This window comes from Stenella coeruleoalba, assembly GCF_951394435.1.
Source record: "Stenella coeruleoalba genome assembly, chromosome: 7".
NCBI classification, from domain to species: Eukaryota; Metazoa; Chordata; class Mammalia; order Artiodactyla; family Delphinidae; genus Stenella; species Stenella coeruleoalba.
Genome location: NC_137153.1, coordinates 104,994,863 through 105,019,275, shown reverse-complemented (window position 1 = coordinate 105,019,275; position 24,413 = coordinate 104,994,863). Strand labels below are relative to the sequence as shown.

At 48.6% G+C, this 24,413-nt stretch overlaps 1 protein-coding gene across 4 annotated transcripts in view; it reads right to left on the bottom strand.

The window, feature by feature from the left end:
• Positions 1–24,413, bottom strand: part of PAPPA (pappalysin 1) — a gene marked incomplete at its 5' end in the record, with an annotated part of 543,378 nt that overhangs the window by 220,145 nt on the left and 298,820 nt on the right. For all 4 annotated transcript variants that reach the window (XM_079927208.1, XM_079927210.1, XM_079927209.1 and 1 more), the window contains one exon: positions 2,700–3,762. In XM_079927208.1, the coding sequence (XP_079783334.1) occupies positions 2,700–3,556 (857 nt within the window). The remainder of the gene's footprint in view (positions 1–2,699; positions 3,763–24,413) is intronic.

The following is a 24,413-nucleotide window of genomic DNA, read 5'->3' as shown; positions in this document are numbered from 1 at the left end:
GCTCTTCATTAAAAATTACCTAGACATGGCTTCCCTGGTGGTGCGGTGGTTGAGAAACCGCCTGCCGATGCAGAGGACACGGGTTCGTGCCCCGGTCCGGGAAGATCCCACATGCCGCGGAGTGGCTGGGCCCGTGAGCCATGGCCGCTGAGCCTGCGCATCCGGAGCCTGTGCTCCGCAACGGGAGAGGCCACAACAGTGAGACGCCCGCATACCGCAGAAAAAAAAAAAAAAATCACCTAGACAATGTCAATCTAATTTTCTATTACAGGTGTCTTCCTTCCTTCCTCCCTCCCTCCCTCCCTTCTTCCCTGCCTTTCTTCCTCCCTCCTTCCCTCCCTCTTTTTTTTTTTTTGAGTCACAAAGCAAGTATTTCTCCACAAACTTCCACAGGTTTCTCTCTGCACACGGGAGAGCTGATTCAGCCAGAACGTTGTCACCCCAGCTCCATCAGGAGATGACACATTCCCGGTGGGGCTCACCCAGGACACATGACTTTCCAGCCAGCAAACAAACAGGCCCTGGCATGGTGGGCAGAGTGCTGGCACATGGCTGCTCACGGACATTCTAGGCGTGGGGCCCCGTGACTTAGAAACGACGAGGCCGCTGGTGCCTGCCAGCTCTGTCTGCTGATTGTGAGCTATCTGGGACCTGGGGTCCCGTGGCCCCAGCATCCAAGCACAGAGTGCCCGCCACAAAGGCCAGCTGCCCTTGGTCCTGACTCAATCATACTCAGCAGTTTTCTCACAAGGCTTCAGGAAAGCCACCCTGCCCGTCAGCCCTGTCCTTTGACTCTGCCTTTTACTGTTCCTTGGACTTAAAAATACCACCCCCACCCTTCAGTGGGAGCTTTGGAGTCAACAGACCAAGATTCAAATCCAAGTTCTCTGTTTATTAGCTGAGTGACCTCAGCTAAGGGGTAAATCCCTTCCGTGTTCTGAATCCCGGATTTCCTTCAGCAAAGCAGGGATGAGGGTATCCACCTTCCTAGTACTTGGTAGGTGCTGAATAAACATTTGTTGCCTGAACGAATGAATGAATAAATGTACAAATAAGTGAATGACTTCCAGTATTCCTGGCCCCTAGGCCTCCCCCCCGCCCACTCTGCCTGGGCACACCAGTTAACTCCTGGAGTCTAGCTCAGTAGCGCACACGCTGCATTAATCTCGAAAGGCTTGCATTTGTGATTTCGCCAAATGACTTTCCTGACCTGGGACCGTGGCCGAGTCATTTCACTCTCCAAGGCCCTCTATTTCCCCATCAGTCAAATGCAAATGCTAACCCTGTCTAGTCTTCCTCATCAAATTCTGTCAAAGCCCAAATGAGAGCAGAGATGAAAGTGCATTGTGACCTCGAAGGAACTGGCCACACACCAAGGCTTCTTCCCACATGGGCTGCTCCTGTCTCTGAGCCAAGGTGAGAGTCCAGGGGCCCGCCCGGTGCCAGGAGGCTGAGCTGACGTGCTCTGTGGCTTGGTGCCAGGCACGACATTCTCCTCCCAGCATCGTCATTCCTTTGCACATAGGTATTTTGTCTATGCATGGGAGGCCCTTGCTCTTGTGAGAGAGACATAAAGAGGAGAGTCAGCAGAAAACCTGCAGAGGTCGGCAAATGTGCTCGAGCCATCAGCAAGTCCAGGGTCCTGCGAGTTGGACAGAATGGAAAAGTTCAGCGTGAATCTGGGAAATCAGGAAAGTTGATATGGACTGTCTCTCTGGCTTAGAACTAGTTCCCCTGAGTCCCACATCAAATACAGATCACCCATGGCTCCCCCTTGGGTCTTTCTTTGGGGTTGCTGGCCCGAGTTGTAGCGCGAGGCAGAGGCTAAGTCAGGCATTAGACAGAAGACTCCCCTTTCCGCCCTCTTCTCAGCAGTATATGAAATTCCTCTGCCTTGAGTGTCCTCCTCTCTCCCCCAACTTGATCTCCGGTGTCCAACTATACCTAAGCCTTCCCCAACATATTCAGGCTGCAAGTCAGCTGTTCCTCTTTGACCTCCTGTACACACGGCACATGCTACCTTTCATTGTTCAAGAAACGACACATACGCTTATTAAGAGGTAATATAACCTGCTAGCCCCTAGAAGAGACATGTGCTTTACGTGCCCTCATTCAATCTTCAAAGCAGCTTGACAAAGTAGATACCATTGATTCCCATTTTACAGATGAGTAAATACCTTGTAAGAGGTCACAAAGTGAGGAAATAGACCTGAACCCAGTCTGTCTGGCCCCAGCCAATCCCAGCTCGACCAGCACTGCCCAACAGAACCTTCTGCGGTCACGGAAGCGGTCCTATCCCTCTGTCCAGTGTGGTAGCCACTATCCCCGGGCGGCTACTGGGTTCTTGAAACGTGGCTGGTGTGACTCAGGAACTGGATTTTAAACTGCATTTCATCTTCACTAATTTAAATGTAAACCGTCACACGTGGCCAGTGACTACAGCACTGGACAGCACGGCTCTTTATGACGCGGATATGTGCCCTCAGCCCAGGTGGCCCGGTTCAGACCCTGAGCCCCTCGCAAAGAAGGGTCCTAAGAGTTCCCTCAGCCCACAGGAGGCGCTCCGTAAATATGCTGGTAAGGGGCACAGTCCCTGTGATTACTTGGTCGATCTTCTGGGTGAACTGGAAGATTCCCGCAACCCCACTGGGAGTCGGGAGCCGCGCAGGGATCAAAAGAGGGAGGAGTCCGGCTCTTACCTGTGCGGAGAGTCGGGATCGAAGCAGGTCTTGGTGACATCGGTGATCTCGGGGTCACAGCACTCCCCGCCGTCGAAGTTGAACCGCTCGTAATTGCAGTCCATGTCGCACACCCCGTTCTGCTGCTTCTTGGTGAAGGCGGGGTGACGCAGGTGGCGGCAGTCCCCGCCATCGTGGCCCGTCAGCGTGTGGTTGCACTCGGGGTCGCAGTTCTCGTCCCCGATCTTGCTGATGTCGCAGTTGGCCAGGATGAGGCGGCGGCGCAGGGATGAGTTGCTCACCTCCAGCACCTCCAGCTCCCAGGAGATGTTGTAGTGCTTGAAGGCCTCGGCCAGCTGCCGGTGCTGGAAATCGATCTGCTGGCGGCTCACCGTGGGGTTCTCACGGCCATCGTCGTGGAGGTTGACCACGCGGTAGCGCACCGCCTTGGGCCGGCGGAAACGCGGCAGCTGGTTGTAGCTGGAGATGACCTTGGGGTTGTCACACAGCGTCTGCCCGCACAGAGGAGGCTCCAGACTCGTGTCCAGCAGGAAGCCACGGGCGCCGCTGGCCTCCACGCGGGGGCTACTGCCGTCCTTCATGGGGGACCAGGCGCGCTTCACGTTGTCCCAGTTCTCCTGCAGGAGGAGCTGAGGTAGAGGAGCGTGGAGGCCGCGGGTCTCCATGTCCAGCAGGACCTCGCGCTGCGTCCTGGCCGCCTTCCACAGGCTGAAGCGCTCCACGTAGCCCCGGTAGTTGTGGTTCAGGGCGCTGCCTCCCAGCATGAGGACTTTACACTTCTGGGTCAGTGGGCTGAAAATGCCACCCACCTGCTCCCCAGAGGTTGCCACCTGGGCACCGTTCACATAGAGCTTCATCAGCCGCCCGTCGTAGGTGGCAGCCAGGTGTACCCACTGGCCTGGGAGGTAGCTGCGGTGGGCATTGATGGTGGTCACTTGCCGGGCCCGGTCTGTCTTCAAGGAGAAAAAGTAGCGTGGGTCTCTGTTGCCTTGGTCACTGACGGTGTGAATGCCCACGACCCATCCTCGGTCACGTGAGGCATAAGAACATTTGTCATATAGCCCTATGTGGCCCCAAAAGAGAAAGATGAATAAATAAAGGATGGAGGAAGGAGGAGGGTAAATTATTTCTCTCTGATAAAATTTATATCAGGATGTCCTAGACCAGGAAGTTTTCAAACCGTGCTCAGTGGGATCCTGGCAGTGGCTAGCCAAACCTCTGGGACCACCTCTAGGGCAAGGCAAGGGCTAGAGGAAGGGAGAACACAGGTGAGTTACCTTTGGGAGGTTCTCACCACAACTTTAACCCATGTGGTTTCACTTTTTTTGGTTCTGAGTATGGGGCATACAAGAAAGATACTTGTTTGCAGAATAGGTACTTGAGCTAAAGAAAACAACAGTGATAATAACTAAAATCTGAAAACCTTTGATTTTGCAAAACTGTTGGATGGGGAAGAGGACTTTTTTAATTAAAAGCGTATTTTAAGTGTAGAATGACATAGGTGGTGAGAGGAAGAGGTGAGAGAACAATCAAAGAGATGAGGATGAATAGAAGATGCTCATTTAGAAGGACAGCTCTGACTACCGTCACCGCAACTTGGGGCGCACATCAGCCACCAGCACTCATCAATTATCAGCGGTGGTGGCTTGTTGGGAAGGTTCCCTGGAGAAGTGAGGGTCGAGGGCTGCAAAGCTACTAGTAAAGCTTCTAACTGTAACAGGAGTCCTGGCTAGCCCCGACATCCACCCCCAAAGAAAGGCGGACTATCTGAGCTGGAAAGGTTTTTAAACACTCGCAACTCCTTCGCTCGAAAGGTAAGGAAGCTGAGACCCAGCGAACGGAAGGCATTTGTTAGGTTACGTAGAGTCACTGACAAATTTCCTGAGAGCCAATTCAAGCCTGCTTTTCTCTAACACTAATGTTAATATTTCAAAAAATAAAAAGCATCCTCTTAACATAAAAAGATGCTGGGGATGCCTTCATTAAGCAAAATCTTCCAAGCCTCTATCGCAGGTCAGGCATTGTGCTAAGGTCTGTGTGTGCATTCATTCATTTAATCCGCGTAGTGCCCCCAAGGTGCTGATATTAACAGAGGAGGAAACAGAAACTGAAGGAAGTGAAGAGATGGATGGGTTTGAGGTCAACTGGTTGGTAAGTGGATCCCAGATCCATCGGACCCTGGGTCCACTGTCCTAGGGACTAACTCTATGGTACCTCCCTCTCCCTCATCAGTGCCACCAGGGATCTATCTGGATCAAACCACCTGCCTGGGGGTGTCCCAAGGTTTAGTTGGGTGTTTGGGAAAGTTCCAAGCCAGACATCTCTAGACTTACTCTGGGAACCTCCGGAAGTCACTTAGCAGATTCTCTCTGGATCTAATTATTTTTATACTCACCAACCCCCATTCCCAGTCTTTCTGGAATATACCCAGTGTCCTTGGCATGGACAGCCAGTTGGATGGGAAAGACTTTCTAATTAAGAGTGCATTTTAAGTGTTGGATGATGTATGAGGCCAGGTGGGAGGAGAAAGAGAGGAACAGGAGAATGAATAAAAGATGCTCGTTTAGAAGCACAGTCCCTACTTTCAGCTGGAGAACTGTTGCGGTCACCATAACTCTGAGTGTGCACCTGCCATTAGCACTCATGAAATGAGCACAGCCGGCTTCCAGCAAAATCGGTAGAGGAGGCCCACACAGTCTGCACTCCTCTGTGGTCACTGGCGCCTTAGAATTTGTGTAACTCTCTCTGTTAGCAGCTGACATAGACGGTAGAAGTCTGCCTACACCTCTCCTACCACCACTCCTGTCCTATAATCCTTCACGTCATGGCCAGGGTCTCCTCCAACATCAACCTGCTCTCACACTTTGACGAAGCACTAAGTACCTCCTCTGGGTCTTGGCTCCCTACCTGGGAAAGGAGGGGACTGAATGAGGTTCCCCTCACATGTTTGGTTAAGTCTGATGTTCTGTTCCCAAGCTTCCCAATGGCTAAAACAGAAACCACCTCTACCAAGCAGCTTTCCCTGATGGTCCTCTGAGGAGCAATCATTCTCTCCTCTGAATTCATTCTACTTTTTGGAAACTAGACACTTGTTCTCTGGTTTTGGAGTCTCCCCTAGACTGGATGCTTCTTGAGAGTGACGGCTCTGTTTGGGTCATCTGTACCCTGTCCAGAACCTTGCACTATTCCCTTGTACACAGCAGGCACTCAGCAAGTGTCTCATGAATGAGCACATGAATGATTCTAAACGGAGTGGGAGAAGAGAAAAAGGACAAACAGAATCAAAGGCACTGATGTATGTCTCCCTGGATAAAGGACAGAGAGAATCAGAAGACAGAGTGTGTTCTTGGTCAGGTAGAAAGAGCAGGATCTTTGGACTCCGGGTAATTCTGATGACAGCAGTTACCGGCCGTACATCGGGGGCAGATCGCTTCACCTCTGCGGATCTTAATTCCCTCATCTGTACCTCTCTTTACGTATGCTGTCATACTTAAAAGACACAGTGGCTCTACTACCCTTGGCGTACAGTGGCTGTCCAAATGGGAGTTCACTTTTAGATGCTGGAGGGTCTGGGAGTGATGTCAAGGATGAAAAGTAGAAAATGACTAAAAACGAAATACAGAAACACCAGAGAGAGAGGGTACCCTAAAGGCATCTTGACTGATACATCAAGAGCTGGTAGGATGAGGGCTCAGCAAAGCACAAGTCCTCCTCAAATCCACTGGCAAACTCTACTTAGAAATCATAACCCCCTTTGGCTCTGCTACTATTATGAGGCCTGCATGTTAAAAGCTACCTCCCCACTGACCGAGGCCAAAGCTCTGTCTCCGGGTTTGGAATGAGCTCCCCCAGGTCTGCTGCTGGCTACGGGAAGCAGGAGCGCACAGGCCCCTGGAGCACCCCCCTCTTGGGCCCCCCATCCCACCTCTCAGCTCACCTTCTCTTCCTCCCCTGGCCAACCCCTCCCCCTTAAACAGAAAATTCTTCTAATGAGAAAATTCACGTCTGAAACAGGATCCTTCTCCCTCTCTCCTTCTCTCTCTCTTTCTCTCTCTCTGCAGGTTTTTATTTTGCCAGGGCTCTCAGTCCTGGTTTTCCTGTTGCCTTTGGAAGGCGGCTGGCCGGGTTAGCAAGGTAAACTGTTTACACATCTGTAGGGTGCCCTCAGGTTCAGGACCTTCCCGGGGGCTGGGGACCCCGGCTCTGGCCACCTCCGTTTGCAGTTGAGAGATAAGAGGGTAGCAGTGAGAAACGCTAGACTCTGTGACACGGAGCGAAGGACCAAGAGGTGGCTTAGCCCCAGGAAGCAGAGAGGAAGGGCAAAGAGAACCCTCTCTTTTCTCTTTTCAGTGGAACCAAGAGGAAGCACATTAAGGGAAATGAGGACCTTGAAGCAGCGGCTTCAGAAGTTCAGAGGGAAATATTTACCTGGAGTGTTAGTGGTGAAAGGAAATCACTGAACTTCAAGAGGGATGGGGGTGGGGTGTAGTGGTGAATGGGATTTATTTCCGTACAAAAATAACGTAATCAACAGTAGTCACATTTCAGAGGGCTGGAAGGGAGGCACTGATGTATCACCAGCCCAGAACGGGGTATCTGGGACCAGAGATCTGGGCTCAGCTTGCTGGATGACCTTGCCTGGGGACAAGTCACACCACCTCTCATGCTGCCAGGTCTCATTTCCCTTCTCTGAAAAAGGAGGGGCTAGGAGTAAATGATAGCCCCGCTACAATTTAAGAGCTCTTTTGTTCGCTGCTAGAATGGTTCCCTGTAAGCAGGAGACGCTTCAAAAACACGTGTTGATTGGAATCGGACGCCTCACGTCATTGCCAATTTTTGCACGCCTGGAGGATCGTGCCGTGTGTGTCTCCATCCCGGACAAGGAACAGCGTTTGCCCTCGGGAAGACACAGGTGAACCCCACCGCACCTCCACGCCACCCTTCCCCATGGTTCTCCAGGAAGACAGAGAGACACAGTGAAACAAACAGTGAGAGTTGGTCTGAAGTCGGCACCATCTGTGTGGTCCCAGAGGTTGATCTCAGGGGATGCATCCGCAGGGGGCGAGCCGGAAGGCCACAGGCGATCCTGTACACCATCTACATCGAATTAGCATGAACCTGCCTCCAAGCTATAAGCACGTGGAAGCGGCGGGCAGCGAAAGTGCCAGAGCGCATTCGCCAGCCAAGGAGGCGACTGGGGCACCTGCACAGATGGAGAAGTAGAGGCCCAGACCGGGAAAGGGGCTGCCCTGGGGTCTCGTGACCAGCACCTGTCGCTTGAACCCTGGTCAGCTGGCCTCTCTAATGTGTCCCTATCTTCCTGCAGCTGGGTTTCCTGGGAAAAGGGTTTCATATTCCAGCCGAAGCTTGATGTTTATTTATTTTTATTGCCTCTTTTCGGTCTCATCTCACTCCCGAGTTGAAGAGCATGTATGAAGGAGGCAAGTCCAAAGGCAGAAGGCTTGTAGGGAGTCTCCCCAAACCTATGCCAGGGCCATACTGGGAGAATCCCATGGGCCGTGGGGTCACCGTCTCAGGGCCACTGTAATGTCACCACCCCAGGGCAGTGCTGTGTGACCGCAGCACTCCAGCCCGGGTACAGATAAATCTTCCTCCTCCCGGTCCAAAACCTCATCACTTCCCTAATTACGCATTCAATGTCTGTTTCCTGAGTATGTCTGTTCGGTTCATTTCTAAATGCCCAGCATCCAACACAGCATCTGGTACCTTGCAGGTGCCCCATAGAGTCTGTCACTGAAAGTATAAAATAAAGGAAGGGAGGGAAGGAAGGACACTTCTCTACTGCTGTGTTCCTTATAAGAGCACATCGCCCTTTGTTTAGAAACTTACTAAGCACCGCGTGCTTACTAAGTGCTTAATTCTCTTACTTCATCCTCACAACAAAACTATCAACGCAGCCCATTCTGCAGAGAAAACATGGGCTCAGAAAGGCAGTGGCTTGTCCAAAGCAACACAGCTTAGAATCTGCGTCCATAGGGTTCCCAGGCCCAGGTTCTTAATCGCATCACTGCATTAAGTGCTAAGTGCCAAACACTTTACTGTGGGCTGTTTGAGGACACGCCCCCCCTCCAAAAATACTTCTGTAAGTTCAGCAGCGCCAACACAAGCAAGTGGAATTGAACTGCAAGCCAGGAGGCTGCTTTCTGTGTCGTTCTTCTGCCTGGACCTAAAAGAAATGGACTGAGAATCAGTGGTCCTTTACTACCAGTGCTTCATCTGTTCTACCTGGCTTGTCGCACGTCACTGGGACCCAAGATTCGCCTGGGCCTGGTTGTCTATCTGGAGTTTGAGATGCCTTCCTGGCCTTGTCCTTCAGCAACTGAACCCCCATCACTAGCCTCCTTGCTTGTTGGTTTCTGACCCAGCTCTGTGCCAATGTCCGGGCTCTATACTGCAATGTTCTTTTTCTTCATCTTTTCTTCGAGGTTGCCGTCACACGCCTGGCTGCCTGCCATCTTCTTTTCCATCTGTTATGGGCTGAAACGTGTGTCCCCCCGCCCCCGCCCGAAACTCATATGTTGGAAGTCTAGCCCCTAGTACCTCAGAATATGAACTGGTTTAGAGATAGGGTCTTCAGTGAGATAGTTAGGCTAAAATGAGGTCACTTAGGGTGGGCCCTAATCCATTATGACTGCTGTCCCTGTAAGAGGAGGAAATTCAGCTACAAAGGGAAGACAATATGAAGACATAGGATGGAGAAGATGGGCCTCTACAAGCCAAGGACAGAGGCCTCAGAAGAATCCAACCCTGCAGGCGCTCTGATGTCAGACTCCTAGCCTCTAGCATTGTGAGAGGAGAAATCTCTGCTATTTAAGCCACCCAGTGTGTGGTGCTTTGTTATGGTAACCTTAGCGAACTATACGACCATTCAACAAGTTTTTTAAGCTCTCCCATTGAAACTTCTCTAAAATCTTTCACTGCCTCGTGCCCAGTTCAGAATCCTTCTTGGTTACAACACATTGCCTCAACTTAACTCGATTCCTATTGCGAGCAGGGCAAAGTGTATTAGGAGGATACAAAAATGGGTGGTGTCGTCACCACACAGGAAACTTTCCTCACAAGAGAGGGATGCTTCTGTATTTCAGCTTGAATGTGCACTTCTGAAGCCCCTGCTGTGTGTTGAGCGTGTACATAGCTGCTTCTGGGCCAAGGTGTCTTACATAACCCTCACAGCACCTTGTATAATAGGTGCTGTTTACAGATGAGAAAACTGAGACTCAGAGGGGTCTGGTCACCTGTCCAAGGTCACACAGCACTAAGTGGTAGGAAAGACTGAAATTCAAGACTCCTGATTTCAAGTTCAGTTCCCCCACAGATGAGCAGGACCTCAGCTATGGGGACCTCGCCGTGCACTGGCATTTACATTGCATAAGGTATTATAAGTAACCTAGAGATGATGTGAAGTATACAGGAGGATGTGTGTAGAGTATATGCAAATGCTATGCCATTTTATATAAGGGACTTGAGCATCTGCAGATTTTGGTATCTGTGGTGGGTCCTGGAACCAATCCACTGTGGATACCAAGGGACAACTGTAATGATAATAATATAACAAGAATTTGCTAAACGTCTTTAGGTAGCAGTCTCTCTGCTAAGCACAGACAGCCCATTTAGTGCTCATAGTAAACCGGTGAAGTGGGCTTTACTGATATTCTTTTGACAGAGAAAGAAACAGGTGCAGAGAAGCTAAGTGATTTCCCTCCGAGGATCCCAGCTAGAGAGACTGGATCACAGGCGGGCTGACTCTAAAGCCAGAGCTCTCTTCCAGCATGCTTTCCTTCAATGGGAAAAACTCTCAGCCCACGGCCAAGGTTCTTGTGTTCCAGCTCTGCCACTTCACTGCTGTGGGGCGACGGGCAAGCAGCACCCCCCCCCCCAGGGCATCGTCAAACCCTGCCTGTGAAATAGGAGGGTTGCATCAGATGGCCCCAAAGGTCCCTTCCATCTCAGACTCCCTGTGACTCTGAGATCGCAAGTCCTTCAGACGTCCCGGCCTTGGTTCCTACTGCGGGAGATGTAAGGTAATGGACGAGCAGGGAGGAGGGAAAGGAAGGCCATTTCAGGCCCTCCAACTTACGGGGGTCCACTAGCTGTGGAACACCAGCCAGGGGGATACGAGCAGAGGTGAGAGGATGTGGGGATGAAAGGGGGGAATTTAGGTCAACAATCTGGTTTCTTTCAGGAGGCTAAAAAAATTAAAAGCTAAAGGTTGGAGCTGGTCCTTTTTTTGTTTGGTTTCATTTTGTTTTCCCTTCCATGATTTAATGGCTGGTATCAAAGCCACAGAGCAATGCTTGAGAGAGCAATCCTATGGAAAGCTTTTATCTGTCTAGAGGAGGGTGATTAAAACAGACAGATTTGGGTTAAGTACACCCATGGTCCCCGCACTTGGTTCAGTTGTGGGGGGGGGGAACCACCGAAACGACCCTGGAGGACTCGGCGGCACCAGGCATTCAGAGGAGGGCTGCGGCGTCACCGAGGTGGGCACCTGAGGGGCATCCTCACCCCTCCAGGCCCACCTTGGCTCAAAGGACCTGCTCTTAGGCTCAGCGGAAGGAGGGGGCTTGGCATAAAACCCATCAACGCCTGGCTGGAGGCTTAGCCACACTCTACTGAGTTCTGGACATCCCTGTCTCCTGGTGCGAGAGAGGCTGGAGCATCAAGGGTGACCCTTCGGAGCAATTCACAAGGTCAGGATTAGCTCAGGCGCCTCCTGTGCGTTGGCCGTGCAGGTGAATAGGTGGGGCCACATCTGCCTTTGCAGGTCCAGGAGGAACAGCATGACCAGCGTCCGTGGTAGCATCCGTGTCTGCCCTCTGCCTGTGTTCTTTTTTCTTCCCTGCTGGGAACCATTACCTGAAAACCCCCTGACACTCACTTTTCTACTAGCTGTGTGACCTTGGATGAGCTCATTCAGCTCTCTGAGCCTGTTTTCCCATGTGTATTCCAGGGATTAAAAAGTCTCATCCTATATACTTCAAAGGTCTTTTTTGAGAGAGAAAGGAGATAAATGTACGCATACTTCCTTGTAAACTATTTAAGGCCATTCAGATGTAAGGCAAGGTTAACAAGAATATGTCCAAGGGTTCCTAAAAACCCATTTGCTGTATTAATACACAGACTTATATAACGTGCCTGGGATGGCAAGGTGCTCTGAAGGGCTCAAGGTGCCCCTGTGTTTCCCTCTGGATCTTTCCTCGCCAGTCGGCCTCCTTTGCTCACATGGAATCAGGCTCTGTGTAAACTGAATGGTCAGCGTTTTAGAGACCAATGAATGTACATTCAAATGCTGGCTCTGCCACTCGCTAGCTGTGTGACTTGGGAAAGTCAAGGCATCTCTCCTTGTATTAGTCTTCTCATCTGTAAAATGGGGATGATACTACCTACCTCTGCTGGTTGTAGGGGTAACTAATGAGATAATGAATGTACCCAGACTTGGCACGTGGGCTCTGGCAACATACCAAGCATTAAGCACTGTACCGTGCAGTCCCCAGCTCTGCTGCCTGTTAGCTATGTAGTCACGGGCAAAACCCCCTCACCTCCCTGATAATAACAGTACTTAAGGCGTAGTGACATTTTAAGGATTTAGTACGAGAATACAAACACTCATTTGCATAGCACATGATAAATGTTAGCTACACTTTTTTAATTGGTTTTGATAATAAACGGCTGTTCGTTTTCCTCAGAATCGGGAACATTTTTTCCCCCTTCTTCTGTGCCGTTAAACGTTAACCTTTCCGACACTGTCCTCTGGAATACAGACCTGTTCATCGCTCTCTTTTTCACACAGTGTCATCGAAATTGGTGCATATCAACTTAGAAAAAGGAAGTGGGTGGAGGAGAGGGAGAAAAAGACAAAGAAGAAAGAGGAGGTGGGGGTAGAGGATGAAGAGGACAGAAAGACAGGAGGATGAGGAAGAGTCACGCGTCTTCATCTGTTCACCGTCAAAAGTTACTGTCGCACGAATCAGCCCCTGGTGGACTCAGCGGTGCTGATGTTGGAGCTGCCCTGGAGAACAGCGCCTACCTTCGGTCTTTGCAGTGATTTGAGGACCTCCAAGCTCTCCCTGCTCACTCACCAACCCTAAGAGGCAACGGCACTGCCTCCCAGAAAACCGTCAAGACCGAAGCCTCCTGCCACCCTCACACCTCACAGCAGCCCCAAGCCCTTACTCTTCGCATTCATGGAATCAGGCATAGTCGGGACTGGAGGTTCCCTTAAAAGTCATTACATGACCTTTACCACCCAACTTCCTGCTTGAATCACCTGTACATCTCTACAAGTGACTGTGCATATTTCCAGAATCAGAGAACTTCTGATCACCTGCAGAAGGCCTTTGCACCTTTGGGCATTTCTCAGTGCTCACCTAGCGTGAGCCAGAATCAGCTCCCTTTCCTTTCCACCCAGTGGTGCAGGACCTGGATTGCAGGAACCCACAGAGTTATTCAGTACCCTTGACCCCAAGAGAGCCTAGAGGTGTCTGAGGCTTTCCATCGTGCAATCCTTGGCTTTTCTTTCCCATAAATCAAAATCCCCGAGTCCTGCCTGATTTATTCATCTATCCATTCACCGATTCTTTCAACACATATTTACCGGGCATCCACTGTATCAAGCCCTGGCTAGACATTCGAGGCATTGAGCTATACTCTCTGGTGAGAGACCTGCTGTTCCCTAATGCTAATGCCAGTCCTTCTGTTGAGGCAACATAGATACAATAGGAGTTGATACTATGCAATCAGGGAGACCTATTATTACCACACCTGCTTCTTTACATTATCCCTAGGATCATTACTCTGATTTGTTCTAATGCCACTCCAAGCCACATGAACCTACTGAGAAATAAACAGAGCCACCACTGATGATGTGTCATGTTCAAAGCCAAGAACTTTATCTGCGTCATCTCATTGGATTATTATAACTACTCTACGAGATAAGTTCTCTTGGTCCCATTTTATGGGAGAGGACACTGAGACTCAGAGTTGCATTGACTGGGGCAAAGGTCATTTGACTTGTAATAACACAAATAGCATTAGAACCCAGCTCTCTGACTCCAAAACCAGATGCTTAACCAATGTCTTCTGTTGTGTATGGATAAGCATAAGCAGAAATTGTTTTTTAATTAAATATTTATTTCCTCATACAGTCAATGTCTTAATCTTCTCCATATTAATTATACACTCTGCCAATTATAACAATACAGGAAGCATTCTTGACACTCTTTGGAGTTTTAAAGTGTACAAAGGATCTTAATTATTTCATTTGCTTCTCCCAGAACTCTCTAAGAAACTGTGATTCTTCTCACACAAGTGGGGAAAGTGAGGCTCTGAGAGGGTAGAGAGTACATATCTGTTTACCACTCTGAATCTAGAGCTTTCACAGGGTGCTTAGGACATTAGTCTTCAATAGACACTTGTTGAATGGATGAATGAGTGAGTGAATGAACCAATTAATGAACAAATGAAATACACGCCAAGACTTGTGAAGAAACCCAATTTGAAGATGTTGAGGTTCGGACCCATCTTTAGAATACTGGAATAACAGTCCTGACTTGGAGGCAGGATAGGCAACCTTGTGACCCCGGGTAAGCCCCTCTACTTCCTGGCCCTCAAATTTTCCATCCATCTAACAGGAGGTTGGCATGGGTGGGCATTAGGTTGGCTGTGTAAAATACTAAAAAGAACAACGAGAAGTCAGGAAAGGGGACTTCCCTGGTGGTTCAGTGGTAAAGAATCCACCTTCCAATGCAGGGGACGCGGGTTCCATCCCTGCTCGGGGAACTAAGATCCCACACGCGGTGGGGCAACTAAGCCCGCGCACCACAACTACTGAGCCTCAACTAGAGAGCGTCAACTAGAGAGCCTGCGTGCGGCCAACTACAGAGCCCACGTGCCCTGGAACCCACGCGTCACAACTAGAGGGAAGCCCGCGCCACAACGAAAGATTCCGGCATGCCGCAACTAAGACCCGATGCACCCCCAAAAATAAAAAGTATAAAACAAAAGTCGGGAAAGCCGTTTGCTATATGACTAAGCTGTGTGGCCTGAGTCAAGTCGTGCTTTCTCTGGCCTCCTTTTCTCATCTGTGAAAGAAGACTGTGGTGAAATCACTTCCAGGGCTTTTCTTAAACACAGGGAAAAGAGTTCTAAATCGGGAGTGATGAGACATGAACATTTGTCCTGATTTGCCACTAAGGTACTGTCGATCTTGGGCAAATTCCTTTCATTCAGGCTGGGATCATGACTTTCATGGGCCCTGGGGACTTTTTCCTTCCTCTCTAAATAAACATAATTATATTTTATGATTGTATCGGTATCAAGATATATATAATCAAGAGGGTGGATTCATTATTACATATATATTATTATTATATTAGCTTTTTTCTTCTGATTTTAAAAGAAATTAAGCCATTTTTATGGGCCCCTTGAAAACACTGTGGACCTCAGGCACTGTGCCCACTGCAGCTAATGGATGAGTCGGGCTTGGGTCCATCTCTACAAAAGGTGGGTCTGCACCTACAGAACAGCATCGGAAGAGGTAGAGAGCACCTGCGGCCAATCCAAGGAGCTCAAAGGGACGGGGAAGGTTCCCACGTGGGAGAGTCAAATGATGTAAATTTCGTAAGTGACAGAGGCCCACAGCAAGTTATGTAAAAACGCACCCCAGACAGTATGGGTTGAGCTCTGGAAACAAAAGCTCCTCTCTGGGGCGAGCCTGCCATCACCTCATCCGGCCACCCTGTCACGGGTGAGCCTTTCAGGGAGAGAGATGGCGAAGGGAGATAAGGAAGGGACGCGGCCAGACAGGCAGATCCCTGCTTTGCCGGGCTGGTGCCGTCCGGAATTACTCTCCGAAGCAGGGAGGGGGCAACGCCAGCTGATGTGTGCTGAGCACTTGCTGCGCGCCAGGCTCTGTGCTCAGCTCTTTGCGTGGAGTAGCTCAGGAACCCTTCACAGTCATCCGAGCAGGGAGGTATTGTCATCTCCATTTTACAGGTGAGAAAAATGCTACTCAGAGAAGCCCAACTAACTTGCCCGAGCCCGAGTAACTCACTGGCTAATGACAGAGATGGGATTCAAAGCCAGGCAATGAGTCTCAAGGGTTCACACACTTAAGTTCTGAATTATGCTGCCCAGTCGGGGAACACTGACTACATGAGGACGAGAAGGAGTTTTTAATTATAAATAAAGAGAGCATAATCGAGTAAGTTCTAGTAGAGGTGTAGCCAAAGAGCTCAGCACAGGGAACACTTGAATCAGACAAGGAGGCTCCGGGAAGTTTTCTTGGACGAGTGACACAAGAACTGAGCTTGCACAAGGAACAGGAATTTGGTGGCGGCGGGGAGGAGGCTGGGCAAAGACCCTCTAACAGAAGATGAAGGATGAGCAAAGGCAAGAGCTGTGAAGTCACCGGAAGATGACTCTGGAGATGAAGAAGACATCTGCTTTTGATGGGACTGACGGTGCACGTAAAGGGAAATGGGACAGCGAGGGGCGTCTAAGGCTCGATTGTAAAGGGCTGCGAGCGCCATGCCAAGAGATCTGAAGTTTATTCCATAGACAATAGGGAATCATTGGTGGGTTTTGAGAAAGAGAGTCCATGGGGGTAGGGATCATTAGCGAGGGATTTCATGATGCTCTTATCGATAGGGCCACAGAGCTGAAAGAACGAGGACTCCTATCTCAGGACTCCCTGCCCAATGCTCATTGGCAATCTGGAGCCATTCAGCCTTAAAGACTTACCACGAAAAGCATGGAATGTAAGCAAAATTTTGAAAAGAAGGCTGATAGACTTTTCAGATAGGAATTTTCTATTGTTCTGATATCTGCTAGAAAATCATAAATTATGACTCAAAGGAGCTCTTTAAAACTCCAGATGGATAAATGGTATTTAGATGCTGCCTGGGACTTCAGAATTTCAATTTTATTCCGCTAGGTGGAGAATGATCTAGCCCAGCCTTAAGCTTGGTCTCTAATTGACCTTGATGAAATATCATCTACCTTCCGGGGCTTGGTTCCCTCATCTGCTCAACTAGGAGAGAGTGGAGAGTGAATCTCTAAGTTCTTCTCCACCTCTGATAGCCTCTCACATAAACTCTTGAGGTGCACGTATTCTATCTCCTGTGAATTCACACTCTGAGTGCTGAGCCTGGGACCTGACACGAGGTAGAGCCAATAAACAATTGTTGAATGCACGGAACGAACTGAGCTTTTAGTTCAAGACGCCCGTGGAATCTTCAGGGGATTTTAAATAGAAAGTTTGGAATCGGTGACAATTTTTTTTAAACAGAAAACCGTAGAAACAAGCAGATCGATGACCCAGACAGGTTAGTATTTCCTCTCTGGCTGTAAAAGATGTTCAGGAACTGAAAGACTCTGGAATAGAGAAAAGACCGATGGTGAGGAGGCCCAGGGCCCTGCAAGGTCCAGGGGGAAACTAAATGCGATAAAGCACGGAGGTGGGAAGAGTGTTCTAAGAACGCCAGACGATTCTGTTTGATCAGAAGAGTCCACGTAAGACAACGGTTCTCAACCAGTGAATATGTGGTGATGTTCCTGCAGACACTTTTGATCAGCACAGCTGGAGGTGGCGGGGAGTCGCTTCTGCATCTAGTGGGTAGAGGCCAGGGATGCCGCTAAACATCTTACGATGTTCAGGACAGACTCCCACAACAAAGAATAATCCATTCCAAAATGTCACCTGTGCTGAGGTTGAGGACCCCCGACATAAGGAACTAGGAAGTGTTATGGTAGGAAACAATGTCTGAGGAGGAAGTTCAATGTGAGGCTAAGGAATTCTGACCTGATCTGGAGAGGTTTGTGGAAGAATGGCTAGAACCTGGATTCTGGGGACTAATTCTACCCAGTACTTGCTGTGTGACCTTCGGCAAGTCACTTAACTTTCCCATATCTCAGTTGTCTTATATGGAGAACTGGGATTATAATAGCATCTATATCAAAGGGTCCTTGTGAGGATTGAAGAGTTAATACATGCAAACTCCTCACAACAGTGTCTGGCACATATTACGTGCTAAGTATGTTAGCTATTATCATTACCATGTGTAGGTAATAGGGAGCTATAGTCGACTCAAGTTCGAGAGAGTAACAAAAGAATTGCTTCAGTTGCTGATAATCCTAGAAGAGTGATCTAGAGCTGTATGATCATCATGTGACTATTATATCCACCCAATTAATAATCCTTCTTCAATCAGCTTCTGCTTCAGATGACCCGGCAGGCTGGATGCGTGTGGGTCTGCCTTGCTGTTCTCAAGCCACTCCCTGTCGGGGCTCTGTTTTCCAAATATCCATGAGGCCCAAACCAGCATCCAACTGCCTCTGCAGTCCAGGATCCTCACGGTTTTAATGAATAAGTGGAAGGAGACAGAGGAAGCCAGACATGAAGACAGATGGAAAGATGGAAAGGCAGGAAGCCTTCCACAAAAGCTGCTGCCAGGGATATACCCTGTTCGCAGGGATTCCAAGGACAGAGTTGGGGGCGTGTTTTAGAGGTTTGTCTGAGCTACTGATACTGTTCTCTGGGAGCCCTTGTTTGTAAACAGATATTTCTGCTGACGCTGGGCTTTGTAAGGGCGGACAGAGTTGGGTGAGGGGGAGAGTGTTAGAGAAAAAGGCAGGTTGTGTCCGCGAGCCTTAGACCATGTGTTTGTTGTTGAGAATACAAAGACCTCACTGTATTAAATGAAAATGCTTGTTTTACAAGGCGAGTGGGAATATGATAGGTACATGTCGAATGCTTCGGAAACTGAAACAACCCCATGCCACGAGGGCTTCCTGCTACATCGTGCATCCAGGGGCACACGCGGATCATGAAGGCTCAGAACCACTATACCAGGGCTTTGGGGCTTGTGGGCAAAGAGAGTCCCAGGAGCTAGGTGACGGTTGGCTCCCTTTTCTGCTCCCTTTATAAAGCCTGTCCTTTCCCAAGGAGCCCTGCCTCTACGGCGCATTCTCTATTGGTTTCCCACTACCTGCTGACCCAAGGGTAGAATCTGTTATTGATCTAAAATATTAGTGTTGATAAAGAAGCCTCCAGGAGTCTAGACCCAGACTCGGAGCACTACTGGAAATACTTATAATTATGTAACTAAGCAGGCATAGCGAATTTTTCTCAAAGCAGTTTTCAGCTTCTGAAGTGAGGTTTTCAAAATGTGATCTAGTAGAAGTGAAGGGTGCAACGGAGGCTTCTCAGGAGATTTTTTTTCAAGGACTCACAGTGGCAGAAGAATAAGAATTGGAGTCTCCGAACTCTTGCCCTAGCCCTAGCATAGAGCCTGGTAATAGAAGGTCACATGGGTGGAAGGATAGACTGGTGAGGGCATGGGTTGATGGAGAGATCTAAGTATGGAGGAGGTCAAGAGGGAGAGAGGGAGGGAAGGAGGAAGGGAGAGAAGGACGAAGGAAAAAGGAAGGAAGCGAGGGAGGGAAGAAGGGTAGGTGGGTGGATGGTTGGATGACGTTTGGATGGATGGACGAGTAGACGGATGTTTGCATTCACAGATTCATGGGTAAAATCCACAGGGAATAATTATGATCAGGACCACCTAAGGCCACATTTGAAGCGAACTTGCCTGGTTTAAAACTCAGAGACCAGAGTTTGAATAAACAAAGTTGTAGATTATATTTCTAAGGAATAAACTACTCCTCAGAGGGAAAAAAAGTCCCCAATTCTATTTACTCCAGCAAGGGTACAGATGAAGGAAAGTGCAATTCCTCAGTCTGATATGACAACTCCACATCAACATTCTCATTTTCACAGATCTCCTAGAATGTTCAGATTTTAGAGCTGGGACCAGGCTTCAGGAAATGACCTCATATGCCCCCTTCTTTTAGGCATTTAAGTCATCATTTGGGGGCCATAGACCCCTTTTAGAAAGTGATGAAAACTTTCGACCCTCTCCCCAGAAAACTGTGCAGAGCCTCAAATTTTTACAGAAAATGTCTTGGGTTCACAAATCTCTTCAAGTCCTCCTGGAACAAAGTGCAAGGAATCCCCCACCTCCTCTATTGATCTCAAATATTAGTGCTATTCAGGTATTGTACTTGGTAATGATACTAGTAAGGAAATGGTAATGATATCAATCAAAACACTAAGTCATAACTAAAGTAATAATATCAACAATCAATTCACACCACAATAGTGGTATAATTGAGATTCTACTCTTGGTCTCATGCCATTCATTTTCCACATAGAGGTCAGAGTGATCTTTGGAAAACATACACCAGATCCTGTAACTTCCTTGTTTGAAACTCCGATAACTGCCTAGTTCATCTAGATTATAATCCACGTTCTATGACCTGGGCTGCCTTTAGCTCCAGACACACATGACTCCCAATGGCTTGAATATCTGCTCCTTCAACATCCTGAGCTTGTCCTGCCTCATGGTCTGTGTGTTAGCTCTTCCGGCGCGCGCTCTCTCTCTCTCTCTCTCTCTCTCTGGAACTCTGGAACTCTCTTCACTTGTCTTTTCATATGGCTTGTTCCTCCCCATCTGTCGTTCAAGCTTCAGCTTGGTCACGTACAGCGATGTTCTTCAGCTCCAGTCATTCCCCACGGCACCCACTTCTATCACTTGTCACTATTAATACACAAGCCCTTACAATTGTTTTCCTGTTTACTGGCTTTCTCTCCTCGCAAGAACAGAAAGTCCATGAGGGCAGGGAGCTGCTCTGTCGTGCTCAGTGCTGCAACTCTAAGAGTATTGGGCACATACAACATATTTGTCGACTCTATGGAGACACATAGAGTTTTTAAAAATTTTTTTTTGGAAGCCGTGGGGTGGTCTAATCTCTTCCACTCTTTGGACTTTAGACCTCCCAGCTGTAAAAAGGATATTCTGGGCCCTATCCAACTATAGGATTCAATGATCTGAAATCTTTGTGACCAAGTTCAAGAGAGCTGGCCCCAAATTCCAGGACAATATGGCAGGACAGAAGGAATGGTCTCTGTCCGGAACCTGGAATGGAACTTGGGATCATTTCCTTGCCTCCTCTGGAAATCAGATTCTCTCCATCTGTGAACTGAGCAGACAGGACCAGATGCATTGCAAATTTACAGCATCTATTCATCCAGAAGTTCACTCAAATATCTGCTGAACCCCAGCAATGTGCCAGGCCCTGGGGAGGTGCACTGAGCATGGCAGACATGATTCTCGCCATCACTCTGCTTTCATATCCTCTGGGAGGTCTCCAAGGCACAGGTGAGGGATGCAGGAACAGCACGGGCACATCCCACACAATTGCACCTGGTTCTTTAGCAGCTCTCTCCAGGGATGGGATTGGAAAAGCTGAGAGGAAACTACGGGGAAAAGGACTTAAAACCAACAGAATGGTACACTGGCTGGCTCAGCAGGAAGAAGGGAGGCTCAGGAATAGGGTAAGGTGGGAAGAATATATACAGGTAACGGGTCAGCTCAGAGAAACCAGAGCCATATGGAACGGCTAGTGTCATTCATAACATATTTGCCCACATTGCTTGGTCCTTCCTAAGGCTCCTATCATTCCCCAAAGCACCTTTCCTTCACAGCACCCACGTTCAATCACACTCTTTTCTCCCTTATTTGGAGCCATCTCCAATTCATTTAACAAAGCTTACCAAGCACCACTGGCACGGCTGGTACTGTGCGACAGGTAGGAATAAAGCAGGGATGAAGACAGAAATGGTCTCTGCTCCTAAGGAGCTTGGAGACAAGTGGAGAAAGACAGACATGTACGAAAGCACCACAACAGAGTGATAAATGCAATAAGGGGTTGTTGGATTTGATGTGGGTGGTGACATTGAATTGTCCAATCATTTCCTAGTGTCATACTCCTAAAAGCTACTCTAAGTCAAGGTCCTCAGCTGAGACATGAATCAAAAAGTGTTTATTGTTCTACTTTGATTTGTGTCTCCACATTTAAAATGGCATGCATGGTATATCCACATGCAGGGAAAGGCACACATTACACGTACATGAACATGTTCATTGTTTGTGAACAATTCTCCCACCGTTCCAGGTGGAAGGGGTCTCTTATGCCTCTGAAATCTCAGAGCACATTATAGCCCCCATAATAAACACGGGTGTGCAACAACACAGTTTTTCTGCCTCTGTGCTCTTCCAGGGCTCTATTAATTGCTTAGTTATAGCGGTTACCATGTCATGTATCTGTTTACCAGTCTGCTTCTGCCACTAGGACTGGGAGTTCCTCAAGGGATGGAACCGTGCCTCGTTCTCCTTTTTTTTTTTTTTTTTTTTTTTTTGCGGTACGCTGGCCTCTCATCATTGTGGCCTCTCCCGTTGCAGAGCACAGGCTCCGGACGCGCAGGCTCAGCGGCCATGGCTCACGGGCCCAGCCGCTCCGCGGCATGTGGGATCTTCCCGGACCGGGGCACGAACCCGTGTCCCCTGCATCGGCAGGCAGACTCTCAACCACTGCGCCACGAGGGAAGCCCCCGTTCTCCTTTTTAATCCCCATTTCCTTGCTTGATGTGTAATACACAAAGACATAAAGATCGCTCAATAATTATCTATCAAATAGATGGATAGATGGATGGATGGATGGATAAATGGGTGGGTGCAAGGAAGGAAGGAAGGAAGGAAGGAAGGGAGGAAGGGAGGAAGGGAGGGAGGTTTACCTCTCTAAATAAACTGCCGTTTACTACTGAACTTCACAGAATGCCTAGGACAGAGGTTTGTCACATAAGAAATACTTAAGAAAAGTTAATAAACAGCTGTACGACATTTTCTAATAAGCTCGCTGCTGTGAACCCACAGACGTAACCATAATCCAACACTGTAGAGGAAAACAAACTGGTCCAGTGGAAAAAGCACTGATTTGGGAGTCAAGAGATCGGAATTCTACGTTCAATTTTGCTATCAGTTTGCTGCTTCACCGTACTCAACTCAACTCAGCTTAACAAGTTAACTTGCCTGGATCTCAGTTTCTCCATCTATAAACTGAGCAGATTTTAAAAAGCAAACTAATGTCTTGGGAAAGGGATGAACAAGATACCATACTGGTTTCTAGCAGATCAGCTCTAATCAGCCCAGTGGGGCGGTTCTGTAAAGGGGTCATCCTGAGAGCTTACCACTGGCTCTACAGAGGCCTAATCGGCTCCAATGAGAGCGCCTCACAAATCGGCCTTGTTAACTCCAGAGTCATTCTTCTGCTCAGAAGCCCATAGTTCATGCAGCACGATAACCTGCACAGGTCCCACACTGGTTCAGAATGGATCAGGTCCATCCTCAAAGGGTGACAGTGTATTTCCTTTGAGAATATTTGGGGGAATATGCCCCAGGCTTTGATTCCCGGAAGAGGAATCCAGAAATGTTTTTGGCAGAGAGAATCTTTGAAAGTGTATTATCTCCTCGTAGACTGGGAAATGCTCTGGTGGACATAAAGGGTCTGTTTGCTCAAAAGTCACTGGCAAATAAAATATATTCTGCACAACAAAGAGATTTCTTAGCCAATCTCTTTAAAGTCTTATAATGTTCATTCCAATTTTTCTTCCATGTCTCTCTCCCTCCATTCCTTCCCTTTTTGTTCTACAATCTCTAGATGTTTGCATTAGCCACTGGGGGTACCATCACCCATCCACCCAACCATCCACCTATCCATTCATCATTCACTCCTATATTCATCCTCTGATGGAACATTAACTGAACAGCTACTGTATTCTAAGCAATGTACTAGGCCCTGTGGATAGAGATAAAATTAAACTGGCCTTTTCTTGAACCCCAGCTCCACCATCCTTAAGCTGTGAGGCCTACAGCAAGTCATGCCACTTTCTAAACCTAATTCAACGGGTCCAAAGTGTAGCACTCAGCACAGTGCCAGAACATAGTAAGTGCTCATTGTAAGCTAGCTGCTTTTATTACTCTTATTACTGCTGAGAATGCGTGCTCTCCCCCCAAGGGTACATAAACAGCGGATGGAGGATTCCAGATCCCGAGGTCACCACAAGGTCTCACAAGATCAAGGGAAGCAGAGGGGAAGAAGGCCCGCTGATCAGAAAGGAGGGAAATGGATGAAAACGCAGGCAACAGATATGACTGCTAGGACACTTGAGCCCTGAGAAGCACCTGATAAGGGGAGAGGGGTGAAATCTGAGAGGAGAGCAAAGCTTGGGATTATGTGCTGCAGTTCACACACAAAACAAATGCTTTGCAAACAGGCGAAGGGCTGAGAGGGCAAGACCCAGGCTAAAACGTGGCTTGGATTAGAAAGGCCAAAATGTGAGTTGAGGAGGCATTTAAATACACTGCCCCCCCACCCCCCACCCCCGTTTGGAAGGCCGGATATTTTTTCCCTTCTGACTGCTCTGCTCAAGGGGAAATGGAATTAACCACTGTGTAACGTTTTTGAGTGTGACGCACGGGCCAGGTCATGTGCTTTGGGTTACGTAATGCGACATGCCCAAGCTCTTTCTCCCAGAATCATCAGAAATTTAGCTGGTTCTCTCATCCAGTCATGCATTCATTAAACAAAAATACCTATAGTTCCTTTTTAAGCCAGGCACTTGGCTAGGCAGTGGAGAAGTGGAGAGGACCCCAAATATGCAGAGAATGAAATGTGATAAAGAATTCCAGGTGTTTCGATAAATGTGCGCAGAAGGTATAGTAGAGATAGATGGATAAGGGACGGGGGGGGGAACCAGTTATACTTGGGGAAGAGTCAGAAAGGGCTTCCCACAAGAGG